General features: G+C 32.8%; 1 protein-coding gene and 11 non-coding genes across 12 annotated transcripts; all 12 read right to left on the minus strand.

Moving 5' to 3' along the window:
* Nucleotides 1–6,095: 6,095 nt before the first annotated feature.
* On the minus strand, nucleotides 6,096–10,016 carry LOC127119232 (protein CURVATURE THYLAKOID 1D, chloroplastic). Its single transcript, XM_051049430.1, has 5 exons — nucleotides 9,762–10,016; nucleotides 9,320–9,534; nucleotides 6,571–6,675; nucleotides 6,411–6,482; nucleotides 6,096–6,326 (listed from the first exon to the last, which is right to left on the minus strand). The coding sequence occupies exons 1-5, from the start codon at nucleotides 9,862–9,864 to the stop codon at nucleotides 6,258–6,260; spliced, it is 564 nt and encodes a 187-aa protein (XP_050905387.1). The 5' UTR covers nucleotides 9,865–10,016; the 3' UTR covers nucleotides 6,096–6,257.
* Nucleotides 7,015–7,108, minus strand: LOC127124765 (small nucleolar RNA snoR128). Its single transcript, XR_007804235.1, has one exon. It is a non-coding gene; the product is annotated as a small nucleolar RNA snoR128 (small nucleolar RNA).
* Nucleotides 7,211–7,304, minus strand: LOC127124764 (small nucleolar RNA snoR128). The gene has a single exon (XR_007804234.1). It is a non-coding gene; the product is annotated as a small nucleolar RNA snoR128 (small nucleolar RNA).
* On the minus strand, nucleotides 7,463–7,556 carry LOC127124771 (small nucleolar RNA snoR128). Its single transcript, XR_007804242.1, has one exon. It is a non-coding gene; the product is annotated as a small nucleolar RNA snoR128 (small nucleolar RNA).
* Nucleotides 7,629–7,722, minus strand: LOC127124768 (small nucleolar RNA snoR128). The gene has a single exon (XR_007804239.1). It is a non-coding gene; the product is annotated as a small nucleolar RNA snoR128 (small nucleolar RNA).
* On the minus strand, nucleotides 7,795–7,888 carry LOC127124772 (small nucleolar RNA snoR128). The gene has a single exon (XR_007804244.1). It is a non-coding gene; the product is annotated as a small nucleolar RNA snoR128 (small nucleolar RNA).
* Nucleotides 7,961–8,054, minus strand: LOC127124767 (small nucleolar RNA snoR128). The gene has a single exon (XR_007804238.1). It is a non-coding gene; the product is annotated as a small nucleolar RNA snoR128 (small nucleolar RNA).
* On the minus strand, nucleotides 8,127–8,220 carry LOC127124766 (small nucleolar RNA snoR128). Its single transcript, XR_007804236.1, has one exon. It is a non-coding gene; the product is annotated as a small nucleolar RNA snoR128 (small nucleolar RNA).
* On the minus strand, nucleotides 8,293–8,384 carry LOC127124762 (small nucleolar RNA snoR128). Its single transcript, XR_007804232.1, has one exon. It is a non-coding gene; the product is annotated as a small nucleolar RNA snoR128 (small nucleolar RNA).
* Nucleotides 8,455–8,548, minus strand: LOC127124773 (small nucleolar RNA snoR128). The gene has a single exon (XR_007804245.1). It is a non-coding gene; the product is annotated as a small nucleolar RNA snoR128 (small nucleolar RNA).
* Nucleotides 8,621–8,713, minus strand: LOC127124770 (small nucleolar RNA snoR128). Its single transcript, XR_007804241.1, has one exon. It is a non-coding gene; the product is annotated as a small nucleolar RNA snoR128 (small nucleolar RNA).
* On the minus strand, nucleotides 8,974–9,066 carry LOC127124769 (small nucleolar RNA snoR128). The gene has a single exon (XR_007804240.1). It is a non-coding gene; the product is annotated as a small nucleolar RNA snoR128 (small nucleolar RNA).
* Nucleotides 10,017–14,126: the final 4,110 nt, after the last annotated feature.

Raw genomic sequence — 14,126 nt, forward strand, 5'->3', positions numbered from 1 at the left:
GGGTTTCTAAGATTTGTAATGATCTAAAACTTGTATAAATATGCGGTCTCTCATCTCATGTTGTTCATAAAAACACACCACACCAGAATGAACATATATTGGCATGTCACATTTGTCTACTTCAACAACGTGAAGCCCTCATTTGAATTTAAGGTCAAAGAGTACATCTCTCTTGTAGATCTGAAATCATATTGGAGAATTTCCTACAATACTCAGACAATCGAAGAGTTTTAAAGCTCAAGTACCGTTCACCCTCGATTTCACTGTTACAAAACAAAAGGTATGATTTCAATTGAGCTGGATGCAAAGATTATGAGATTGATTGAAGATATTCTGAAGATGTTCCAACGTCCTGCTGAAATACAATGTTAAATTTATGTTACGTATTTATGTTACAGTTATTTATGTTACAGTTATCTATGTTATATGAGGTACTTTGATATTAATTTATGTTTTTCTTCAACTTTCTGCATCCATTTGTTACTAGTTTGTGGTTTGAGCTAACAGAGTTTATTCCGGACGGGTACGCATATTTGTAAACTTATTTGAGTTTTGAAATAAAGGTTGTTACGGGGATGCACATCTAGATAAATCCTAATACGATTGTGGAGATGTATCTCTGAAAACATTTTTGGGCAACATGGGATGGCTCACTCACAAAAGCGTTGGGTGTGTGTAATTTAGGTGCATCCGTAGATGCATCTACAGAATCTAGGGGTAGTTGTGACTTTTCACCATGATGAAGTAACACCCCATGGGATATACAGAATAAATTTGAGTAAAATATTATAGGTCCAAGTTGTGCCCATAATATAAACTTTAATTAATGGGATTTGTAATCCTACTCTAAGTGATGGAAAAGCACCCTATGAAAATCAGAAAATGCTCCTTTAATTTCAGAGATGCAACGCACCATGCGCCTCGCTGAAACACACCCCAACTGAGTCTCACCCCATAATTTATTCAAACTTTATTCTGGAGATTCATCTCCAAAACAAATCCATGTACACCCATGCATTCCTCAGTGAAACTTACTTTTATGATATAAGTTGTTCTGAATATGCATCTTCTTATTTACATCAGACAAGATCTGAAGATGCATCTTCAGAACTACACCAGACAATAATTTTTTACTTTGATTTAGAGATGTTATGATGAATTTGACGATATATTATAGCTATAATATCATTTTCAATTTTGTATAAATTAAACCACATACTTTCAGAATAATTTGAAAATGACTTGTATAAATTAATAAATTCGGAGTACATAATGAAGTCAAAATGAAATAGAACTGAAAATAGTGTTCATAATACAAATATTATTTACTATTGCGTATGAAGGACTCGGGCCCTCCTGTTTCTACGTTGCCTCCTGTATTGCAGTGGCTCTGGTGCCTCCCTCATCATGGCATCTAGAATGTCCCTCACCTCATAGCCATCCAAAAAGATTCCTTTGTCTATACCCTCATGCCTAAGATCCGTGATACGATGATATCTAGGCAACACTTCAACATCATGATCTACCTTATCTTGTTCCTCCTTTAGTATCTCATGATGAGTTGTCCTAGATGGATCTCCTGAAGCATCCATTGTCATATAAGGATATGACACTCTGAAATACCACTGGATGTAGTCGTGTATAGCACTTCAGTCGCTAGGAGTTATGGTACTTTGTGCCTCATCTGGTACTAAATGATTAAGATAATCATCATGGTATCCATATCTCTACATGTCATTGTAAGAGGAGCGCACTCAAAAAGGTCCTCTCGGAATAAATTATATATAATTGAACTGTCGCATGACGCGCTCAGGAAAATATGGATATGTCAGACGTGAACCACAAGCCAACCATTTTGAGTAGAAGGCTATGTTGTCAAAGGGACGCGTCTCATGGTGAGTGACATAAGTATGGAAGGGTATATTCTCTGCTACCAAGCGGTTAAGATACACCATGTATGGCTATGTCGCCTAAAAATGCTACATATGAATCATTAGTAATGGCGTAGAAAATGTGTTATGAAAATGACACATAAATACTAAAAGATATATTAATGTCAACAGTGTGATGTTTCCTATCATATGTTTGGTCTTTCACATACAACCTTCAGCTAACTTGGAGTACAGGTAGACCAAACAAGCACCCCCCCAATTCTACTCATGGATGCACTCCAAGTCATCGAAGTATCGCAGGTAGACCACATCCATGTAAGTGGAACTCTTGTACACAAGTACCAACCAAATACAACAGGTGTTCTCTCAGAGCGTATGCTCTATGCTTAGAAACCTGCTCGTCATCACCAACAGCCTACTCTACATCATGTAGTTGTTGTGTACATAACCTCTCCAGGAATCGAAACATAGCATGAGCACCTCGGGTGGCTTCTAACTCCTTCATGCATCCTCTGGATCATCTCCCAGATAGTCTACCATCATTTCCCCCTGATCTAAAGATGCAGAAGGCACGAGATATTGTCTAATATGATAGATATCTCCCCATGTGGAAGATTAAATGATGATATCTCTGAGTGTCATCACTCTACAAACGTGTATAGCATACCATGGTTAAAATTAACATAGTCGATCATGCACAAGTCTCTCAGTCCAAATAGTTGCCTCACATCCAGAAACCACTGCTCATTAGGTTGTGGCATACCCGTAATCTTTCGATCATGGTTGATGAATTTTAAAGCATCACGATCCTGCAGAAAAGTAAATCATCGTTGAAAACTTTGAATATTGTAACAAATATGATATTTCAAAAAATGAATACAATTATATTTTACCTCTCCGTCATTAATATGTCTAGCAGTATGGTCCGGGTAAAGAGGCGGCAACGATAAATCTAACGGGCCTCCTCCAAAGTCCTTGGGTGTCTGATGTGCCCCGGGTCTGTGGGGACTCGGGTGCCTCCTACGGAGACTCAAGTGCCAGTGGTGCCTCAGAGGCCTGAGTAGGTGACACTTGTCTCCTACGGGAAGACGAAGTTGAGGATGTGTAAGCCCCGAAAGTTGACGCCTTTGCATCAACCGGGATAAAAGCGTTAGGTGCTTGTGATGATCGAGTTTTTTCCCTCTGAACCGGTGTTTGTTGTGCAACTTTGTCGTGCCTCAATCTATCTTGATTATCATCCATAATTCTTATAAGTAAACCACACAAGCATTATACATATGAAACACAACGAGGTCAAGCCAAAAAATGCAGACTGATCAATTTCAGAGATGCTTCTCCGAATTATGAAAATTAAAACGTAGACAAATTCGGAGATGCATCTCCGTATGATTCTGCAACTCATAACAGCGTTAATGGTAGAAATGCAATCCATGCAACATCCAAAATATTGCATTGATCATTTAAACTATCTATAAACACATATCTCATTTAATTAACATATATAAACTACATATAACATAACCTAGTGCTCAATTTCTACAAACGTATATAGAAATCAAAAAAGTTTAGAAAAATTAAAAATTTATCAAATGTGAGTTTAGTTTGATGTTGAATGAGCTCTTTGATTGTTTGATGTTGATGGAAGAAACTTTGAAGTGAGTTGAATGATTTTGAAAGAATGTGAGTTGAGAGAGTTTTTAGATTTGAGAAGTTGAGAGTTTGAGAGAGTATTTTAAAAACTGGGGAAGGAGAAAGATCTGACGCATGTTTTATTAAAACAACATCTGAAAATGCATCTTAGTAAGTTACACGAAGATGTATTTTTGTAATTTGTTTGCATTGCCTTAGAATCTAACTCAAAAAGAATGTGTTTGAGATACGTCCAGAGATCTATTTCCGAATTCTAAAAATACTTATTTTTTATTTTTTACAAAGGTGTAGTAGTAATCCTTAGGGTGCTTTAAGCAATACCATTAATTAATTTCAAAATAATTTGACCCTCAACCCCATTTGAACTTGAGATTGAAAACAGATTCATATGGGTCCAAGTTCCAACGTTTTTAGAAACAAATGAAAAAATTCATCTCATACTCCATCATTTATTCTCCTACTCCTACATTATATATTTTTTTATCAAAATATCTTCATATAAATTATTTATTAAAAGTTAAAAAATATTTTAAAAAATTAATTACCGAAGAATGGCATCTACGAAAATTTAACGACCAATAGAACTTTAACCCTTGACAAAGCTTCACTAGATCTGAGTATCGAAAATGGAAGCACCGACAAGACCATGTCTTAACTGAGACTGTGATGTCAACCGAAGAAAAACCAACTCGTAATTATATGGCTTGGTACAGATCAGTTGGATTTGAGTTCCTCGCCGAGGATATGTACCTATACGATCCACGTCAGATAACTTAAACACAAGAAGGTTCAACATCTAACCCCTAACAACATTGTTAGACCGGTTACTCACAACCCCCAATCCATCAAAATTTTCGGTCCACAAACACACAAACCTACGACCCTAACATTCCAAACACCCAACCATAATACTAAGAGCAATACCTCGTACCACCACCAACAAGTAGATCATCATTAAGACACCTAACATCGTTATGCACCCAACACATCACCCTACCATAATCGCCTTAGTCAAAACACTCAGCGATCATTTAACACCAACCGTCTCTCCTCCTACTATAGTCAAGAAGCTCAAACATCACAAAAATAAAACATGCAGCAACCATATGGCTACCAAACACCACAACAATCATTTTAACCTTTCCTCGACGCATCATTCACACCAATGTCGCCCTTCAGTCGTCCTGGTCGCCCTCCAATAACTGAAACACAACCCAACTACTCTGACATGGATCACGAACTTAGCTATGGTGGTAGCGTTTCACTGCATACACAGGACTACGCGGATTTGTCTGAATATCTTAGGCAATCTCCTGCATGTGGTGGTGATGTTTCTGGGACCTAAAATACTCAAACATCTGGGGTGAATCATCAACGTGGGTTAGGATCACACGTTCGGGTAGTTAGAGGATGTGGTACCGGAGATCGATTAGATCATCCCAATCAACAACATTAGTCTTTTTGATTATCGTATATAAACGCAATTCACAACACACAGATGTCAGATCAATTGGCACCTCCTTTAAAATTATACACACAGACGTCAATTGGATTGACAACACTAGGTGCATAAGTCAATCCAATTGACGTCGTCATTTTAACTTAAAGAGCATACGTCAATCATTTAACGTCAATTCAATTAGCGTCACCTCTTTAACTTAAAGAATAGACGTCAATCCAAATGGATTATTTTGGGGAAAAATTTGAAAAAATAGATTATTTAAATAAAAAAAATTCATGTTAAAAAATTATTACTATAACTGTTTTACAAAGTCTTCTTATATACATAATGAAAATTAAAAATATTTAAAAATTAACTATCAAAACTCTTTTGATACACAATAAAAAAATAATGTATAAACTAAATACACTCTTTTGCAAAATCTTCCAATATATAAAATACATATTAAAAAATTAACTATCAAAACTTTTTTCACAAAGTTTCTGAAACACAAAATATAAGAAAAAATGTTTAAAATGTAAAATAGTAAATTAGATAAAAATATTACAAAGTTGGTATTTTTTTAAAGAAATAATGGTAGGGTATGAATTAAAATTTTCAAACAAAATCTATTATACTTTGACACTACTTTTTTCATGTTAACTACTAAAAATAAGTACTACAGTTTATACTTTCATCCATAATAAAAAGAAAACACTTTATCAATCTTATAAGAGTATCATATTTCTAATTTCTTTTATTTAAATATTCTTATAAATTGTAGTTATATATTAGGGTTAGCAGAATAATTAAAAAATGAGATTAAACAAATAAATGTAAATTAGAAAAAAACAATAAATAATTAAAATTCTTGTAATATCATATAACACCTTAACTACAAATTAGATGTCGTAGGAGGCAGAGGCAGACTAGTTGTTTTAATAAAAATTATAAATATTTGAGATTTCTTTGACAGTCAAAAAGCCAACACAAAATAAATTAACAAGTCTTATCCAATGCTGAAATAACAAGGAAAATTATACGAAGAATCATAACTTATCCAAATGGCACAGGCAAAGAAAACATATATAACCCTAATTCAAATTATAAAATGACAAATGAAACATTTTTATTAACACTGGAATAGCAGTAACAATTCATTTTGGAACAAAACGTCATTCTTATCAGGGAAGGAAGCTGATCAACAGATTCTGTTAACTAGACAAAATCTAACTATACAGTGTACATATAAAATCATCCTTTCATAACAACTATTAATCTTCTGAACCAAGAACCTGTTCCTTGAGTCCCTCTATTATAGAGGACAGCTCATCTCTATTTCTCTGCAGTTTAAAACATCTAATTAATAATCTTAAATATAACTAACTTGCGCATAACAGCAAATATTACTAAAATTAGTCACTCACCTTGAAAAGCAAATATCGGTAAGTAAACCATAATGAATATCCAAGCCCTACAACTTCAAAAAGTTTGGGAATCTGGCATACGAATGAACCAAAAAAGGTTAGTATTAACAAAGTTGGTTTTTTGAATTAAAAATCTTAGCTGATAACAACAGAAACGCACCAATGGGATAGAATCAATAGCACCAATGACAGCTGAAGTTAGCCACAGAGTCACTATAGCACCACCACCGTACACAGCAAGAGAGGCAGTGTCATCTAAGTCAATCTGTGCAAATTAAAAATAGTGTTAAGACAGTGCCGGCAACGATAACAGAAAATTAGACACTAATATGTAGGACAGACTATTATTTAAGTCCAGATAAATGGAGTACTCGTGCATCAGTGTAATTCAATTCATTGTGTATTAGATTTGCATTTAAGATAAAGGAAAATTAAGAAATACATATTAAGAACATTAAACCAAAACAGCTCAAAGCTTGAGGGCTAGAGAGCACGAGAAGCATAATAGCCAAAAAAATTGGTTCAAGTCAAGTAAAATTCTCACTGAAAAATTTAAAGAGTGATGAAAACAGACAGAAAAACAAGAACTTAAAACGATGTAGCATTGCTCAGGTAACCGCTCAGGTTCGACAAGAATGCCGAAGTATCATCAAGCACTCTATGAATGCCATCAATAAACTGAGTTTTCATCATAGCAACACAAAATGGGAATACAGACTAATCTGAAACAGTTGAAACATAAACAATTACAAGCATCTTCATCAATCCACCAAACACATGATATTAATAAAATTTAGAGTTTGCTCAGGTAACCGCTCAGGTTCGACATGAATGCCGAAGTATCATAAAGCATTCTATGAATGTCATCAATAAACTGAGTTTTCATCATAGCAACAGAATATGGAAATCAACCCAACCATAAAACTCTGGAAATACAGAAAAATGTCCTAATCAATCAAGCAAATACAAGATGACTAATAAAATATAAAGTCTGCTCAGGAAAACATCTTAATCAAGCAAGCAAATAGATGAGAATTAATAAAATTTAGAGTCTGCTCAGGTAACCGCTCAGGTTCGACATGAATGCCGAAGTATCGTAAAGCATTCTATGAATGCCATCAATAAACTGAGTTTTCATCATAGCAACAGAATATGGAAATCAAACCAATCTAAAACAGTCAAAACATAAAATACATGAGAATTGATATATTTGAGAGTTTGCTCAGGTAACCGCTCAGGTTCGACACAAATGCCGAAGTATCACAAAGCACTCTATGAATGCCATCAATGAACTGAGCTTTCATCATAGCAACAGAATATTGAAATCAAACCAATATAAAAGGGTGGAAACATGAAATACATGAGAATTAATAGAATGTAAAGTTTGCTCAGGTAACCGCTCAGGTTCGACACGAATGCCAAAGTATCACAAAGCACTCTATGAATGCCATCAATAAACTGAGCTTTCATCATAGCCACAGAATACTGAAATCAAACCAATATAAAAGGGTGGAAACATAAAATACATGAGAATTAATAGAATGTAAAGTTTGCTCAGGTAACCGCTCAGGTTCGACACGAATGCCAATGTATCACAAAGCACTCTATGAATGCCATCAATAAACTGAGTTTTCATCATAGCAACAGAATATGGAAATCAAACCAATCTAAAACAGTTGAAACATAAAATACATGAGAATTGATATATTTGAGAGTTTGCTCAGATAACCGCTCAGGTTCGACATGAATGCCGAAGTATCGTAAAGCATTCTATGAATGCCATCAATAAACTGGGTTTTCATCATAGCAACAGAATATGGAAATCAAACCAATCTAAAACAGTCAAAACATAAAATACATGAGAATTGATATATTTGAGAGTTTGCTCAGGTAACCGCTCAGGTTCGACACAATTGTCGAAGTATCACAAAGCACTATGAATGCCATCAATAAACTGAGTTTTCATCATAGCAACAGAATATGGAAATCAAACCAATCTAAAACAGTGGAAACATGAAATGCATGACCATTAATAAAATTTAGTTTGCTGAGGTAACCACTCAGGTTCGACACGAATGCCAAAGTATCATAAGGCACTCTATGAATGCCATCAATAAACTGAGTTTTCATCACAGCAACAGAATATGGAAATCAAATCAATATAAAACAGTGGAAACATAAAATATATGAAAATTAATAGAATTTAAATTTTGCTCAGGTAACCGCTCAGGTTCAACATGAATGCCGAAGTATCACAAAGCACTCTATGAATGCCATCAATAAAATGAGTTGCATCATAGCAACACAACATGGAAACATAAACCATTATAAAAGTAGAAAAACAAACGCAAACATCCTCATCAATCCATCAAATCCCACACCACACTCACTACACTAGTGTGCATATAGTTAAACAGATTACAAATACTAAAAAGGCAACCTCATTAAAGTGGTCTATACCTTACATTATGCTTATCCAGCAAAAACTACACTGAACCATCTATCCCCAAATGGAAAGAAAAGCGGTCAGTTTCCACAATATCACATAACTAACTTAGAAGAGTTGCTCAGGTAACCGCTCAGATTCAACATAAATGCTGAAGTATCATCAAGCAATCTATGAATGCCATCAATAAACTGAGTTTCATCATAGCAACATAACATGGAAATAGAAACCAATCTAAAACAGTGGAAAATCAAAAAATAATAAAATTTAGAGTTTCTCAGGTATCACCAAGCATTCTGTGAATACTGTCAATAAACTGTAGTATATCATACTAACAACTCAACATGACAACAAAAACAGTAGACAGAAAAAACACATGAATCAAATATCATAGTCACTTCTCGTAGATTCAAATACACAGATTCAATACTCAAACAAATACTAAAGGGAAAGGTAAAGCAACCTTTAAATTAAGCTTTTCAAGCAAATCCAACGGCAGGCTTTCTCCATCAGAAGGAGACTCTTCCTTTGGTTCTTCATTCTCCGCAGTTCCATCGTAGCTATTTTTATCAGCCTCTAAAGTTATCACACCATCACGTTTCTCGTTGAAAAATGTACCTGCACCACTTGATGTTTCCTCAGACGCCGTTGCCCTTAAATTTCTAAGGAAAACTGAGCCTGAAATAATACATAACACAAATTAAAACTACGCACTTTCCCTTCGATATTAAGCAATTTAAAAAAAAAGGAAATTTTGACAATAAACACAACAACCCATTTGATACAACACGAAACATGATTAACAAGATTAATATATAAAACGACAGTGAAATGGAGGAAAAAATAACAAAACCCTAGTTTCTGGTTAAGAGTGAATATTAATTGAAAAAGATTGGAGAACTTACGAGATGAGAGTAGACGATTGGGAGTAAAAGAGGGTTTATGGCGAAATGCGAATGAATTGGGAAGTTTAGAAAGAGTGAGAGGCTGAAATGTACAATGCACCATTGTGAATTGCGAACAAGCCGAGGAGGAAAGGGGTTGGGGGATTGAAGAAATGGGAAATTTTAGCCATTTATATACAAAATGGCCTCTAGGGTTTTCAAGGTTTTTCTCTCTGTTTTTAATTGTTTTTCTCGGTTTTCTCCGAGAGACCGACCTGATTTTTTTTTAAATAATACTTTATAAATAAACATTCTATAACAAACTACAAAACATGTTTTAACTATTTTACACGATTATCTTATGTTAATGATATGTAAAACAATTCCAAAGACTTCGTCAATTCAGCAATAAAATTTGTATTTGTGAATATTTGGGCCGTCAAATTCTGGAAAAAAAATTAGTAGCGGACTTCAAAATTTGTCAGCGTCTCCGAGATAATATGTACATAATTTTGGTTGGTACCTACCTCTTTAACGAGGATGACACTTACTATTTTCACCGAGACTGCAAAACATATGAATTATGTTTACTTAGTCATAGACCTTGACAGAACTGGGTTTATAAAGGTCTACCTTCAACTGCAGGAAGGTTTGACTGCATTCTGAGGTTCACTCAAATTATATTTTCTTCCTCAGTAGTTTGTAGAATGAAACAACGTGATGGACAAATCTTGAAATGAACATATTGAGAGTGGTGAGCATATCATTCAGTTTCATTATTCTCTCTTATATGGACGGAATCTCCATCTTGATGATTGCATCATATGTATCTAGGTTAGCTTCAATTTCCCTTTCTATGAGGTAGAATCTCATGAGCTTGTCGACCTTGACCTTGAATGTGTATTTCTCTAGTTTAAGCCTCATGTTGCACTTGTGAACACGGTTGAATATTACAATAAGATGGTTTTCATGAAGTTACTTCTCATCGTACATGAATATCATATTGTCCATGTATACCTCCAATATATCATCAATCTCTTACTCGAAGATTTTATTCATCATCATTTGGTATGTTGCACCTGCATTTTGCAAACCAAAATGTAAGGTTGAATATGGGGAGCATAATGGTTTACAAGAGGTGGGTGAATAGATGTACCCCTAATAAAATTTCTTTTCAAAAAAATTTAAAATTAGAGTTTTTAAATGCGGGGGAGCGAAAGTTTTTAGAAAATATGTGTTATGGACCGATTCACGAATTGGTTAATAATTCGACAATATAATGAAAAGCATATTTATGAAGTCCCTAACATACAATGTGCTAATTAATTGAACTCAATTCACAACGAGATATTTTGAATGGAATTTTATTAATTGAATATTTATCTAATATTATAGGTTTATACATATATAGTCAGCAGGAAAAATGGTTAGCATAAAAGATCTAACACAAACCTACGCTTAAACATTAAAAGACTATAAACGATAAACCTAACAATATACAATTATAGAAGGCAATAGAGTGTTAAAATCATACGATGCTAGAAAATTATTAAAATGTATGAACATGTAAACTATACATAAATTTAAAAGAAAAGGAGAGAGAAAATTGCACATTAGTATTTATACTAGTTCGATGTGTCTTCATTGCTTTCACTTGATTCAATCTCCAATGATAAACCATTGAAATTCTTTGATTTTCCATTGTTTCACAAACTAATACAATATTTTTATGGAGCATATAATCACAAACAATATTGAAAACTTAATGTCAAATGCTTAAGCAACGCATATCTAAATATTGATTTTCCTTATGCTGGACATACCTTACAAACTACCAAACTCTATAAGATTTTCACTCGATCTTGATCCAATCGCCTTCCTAAAACCAAAGACTCTAAGATTTGTTTATAACAATTCACTTAATTCTATCAAAATTCTTTTGTATGAGTCTTTGAATTATTGAAGGAGTTAGAAACACCAAAATTTCATCTACAACGGTCTTCACTCGACCCTACCAAAAAAAAAATTTGGAGAATAATTTTTTTTTCTTCGCTGAAAGTCAGTCTCTAGAAACCATAATCAGGATCTGATTCTTCAATCTGATAACATACGACAAGCTTCATAAAAATATTAGAATCCTTAATGTACCTTGAAACTGGCACCCACACTCAATCTTATAGTTGAGTAACCACAATAATGGGGTTTTTGGCTAAGATTGGAGATGATTAGTTTTTAAAAGAATCTCACATAACACCTAATCATAACTCACAAAATCAACACTCAAAATGAAGTTTTTCTTTATGTTTGACTTGAGAAAGAAGATGTTTGTGAATGAAAGAAAACTCTTGGTTTTTTCAAGGTTTGTGAAAAATATGGATTTATTCTAATTTAATCATTATATATATATATATATATATATATATATATATATATATATATATATATATATATATATATATATTATATATAGAGAGAGAGAGAGAGAGAGAGAGAGAAATATTTATATATGTGTTAGAGATAAGTTACAAAATAAGTAATTTGATTCGAATGAGATGCTACAATTATAATTTGAATTAGATGAAAGATTGACTTGAATCAAGATGATAATATCTAGAACTAGCATGTTTTTTTTTTCAAATAATGATTTGAATCATGTGATTTGAGCCAAGCAATCATCTAATTTGAATGACGCCAAAATGAAATTTTCATTTTTACTCTTGATTTGAATCAATCAAAGTGATTTGAATAAAGCCTAAAAAACACCTTATTTTAAGACTTCTAATTTGTAATTCAAAGTAAACATAGTTAACTTTTTACCATTTTTCTTAAATTAAAAAATATTACAATGGTTTCAACCTAAGTGAGAGTAACGGATAGGTGAGAGGTGCATTACTATGATAAATGGTAAAATGCAAATTATGACAAATTGATGAAATCAAAATTACAACAAAGGATAAATCGAAAACATCGAAATATGTGATAGAACATCTAAATACACAAATGAAATCACATTGTTATTGATGGAGGCAATTTCAATCTCCCTCTCTTTTATGTTTGAAAATTTTGAGATATTTTTTAATGATTTGATTCCTCATTAAGCTGCGCACAAACGAATTAAGATCTTCAGCTCACAAGTTCCTCATACATTCAACACTTAATGCACGTAAAAATTCGAGATATCTCATAAACTTCTTCCCCTTTGATAAGAATAAAAAAGAGAGGAGCAAAAATAAGACTAAAGCGCACAAACAGTAGAAACACCAACATATAATCACATTACAACTAGCCACACAATCAAAAATGCATAATTAATCACAGTTACGCAACTAAGCAAACGACAAAAATGTAAGCATGGATATACTAAAAAAAGCAAACACAACATCAATTTACAAACACAATTAACAACCAGAAAAATGACTTAGTCTAAAGACTAACCTACAAATGATATGAAATTAAATTAAATTCATGTTAATATGGAGGTAGGTCGTTGGGATACTGACCACCATCTTAAAAAAAATAGAGGAGTCAAAAGTCAATTTTGAAACATTTTACAGAACATATTTGTAAGAGGTTGAACTGCACAATGCACCATTGTGAATTGAGAACAAGTCGAGGAAGGGGTTGGGGAATTTAAGAAATGGGAATTTCTAGCCCGTTTTATAAAAAATGGCCTCTAGGATTTTCAATCTTTTTTCTCTTTTTTTAATTATTTTTCTCAATTTTCCTTAGCAGGCCTACACCATTTTTTAAAATAATACTTTATCTATAAACTCTTTAAACAAACTACAAAACATGTTTTAACCATTTTACATGGTTATTATATATTAATGATATGTAAAAAAATGGATAAAAAAAGTAATAAATGGTAAAAAAAATATAGTAGAAAATTAAAATTCATTAGAAAGCTTAAGTAATTTATAATTTAAAATAGGTTTAATTATAGTTTCCCCCTATTTAACTTGATTCACAAAATTCATCCCTTTATTTTAAATTAAAATAGTTTTGGTCCCCCTATTTTAAATTTAAACAATTTGGTCCCCCCTCATGCTTTTGCACTTAAACTCATGATGTTTTCATTTCTTAAATGACAAATTACTTGAAAAACATGACAAATCATCATATATAAACATATTATTAAATATTATAGATAAAACTATAAGTTAAAAAATGAAAATTTCATCGATTTTTTTATAAAAAATCATGAGAGGTGACTAAAATTGTTTGAATTTTAAATAGAGGGACTATAAATTTTTTAATTTAAAATAGTGAAATTAATTTTGTGAATCAAACAAAATTGGGAGATTAAAAATATAATTTAACTTTTAAAATAATTTAGTTACATAATAGTTAATAATTTATGGCGAAAATAACTTTTTTATAGAATTT

The sequence above is a fragment of the Lathyrus oleraceus genome, chromosome 2 (assembly GCF_024323335.1).
Source record: "Lathyrus oleraceus cultivar Zhongwan6 chromosome 2, CAAS_Psat_ZW6_1.0, whole genome shotgun sequence".
Classification (NCBI taxonomy): Eukaryota; Viridiplantae; Streptophyta; class Magnoliopsida; order Fabales; family Fabaceae; genus Lathyrus; species Lathyrus oleraceus.

Coding starts and splice junctions, on each gene's coding strand:
- LOC127119232 (XM_051049430.1), bottom strand. CDS start 9,864: ATGGTGCATTGTACATTTCAGCCTCTCACTCTTTCTAAACTTCCCAAT. Junction 9,535..9,761: donor CAATCGTCTACTCTCATCTC/GTAAGTTCTCCA, acceptor GTATTATTTCAG/GCTCAGTTTTCCTTAGAAAT. Junction 6,483..6,570: donor CTATTGATTCTATCCCATTG/GTGCGTTTCTGT, acceptor TTCGTATGCCAG/ATTCCCAAACTTTTTGAAGT.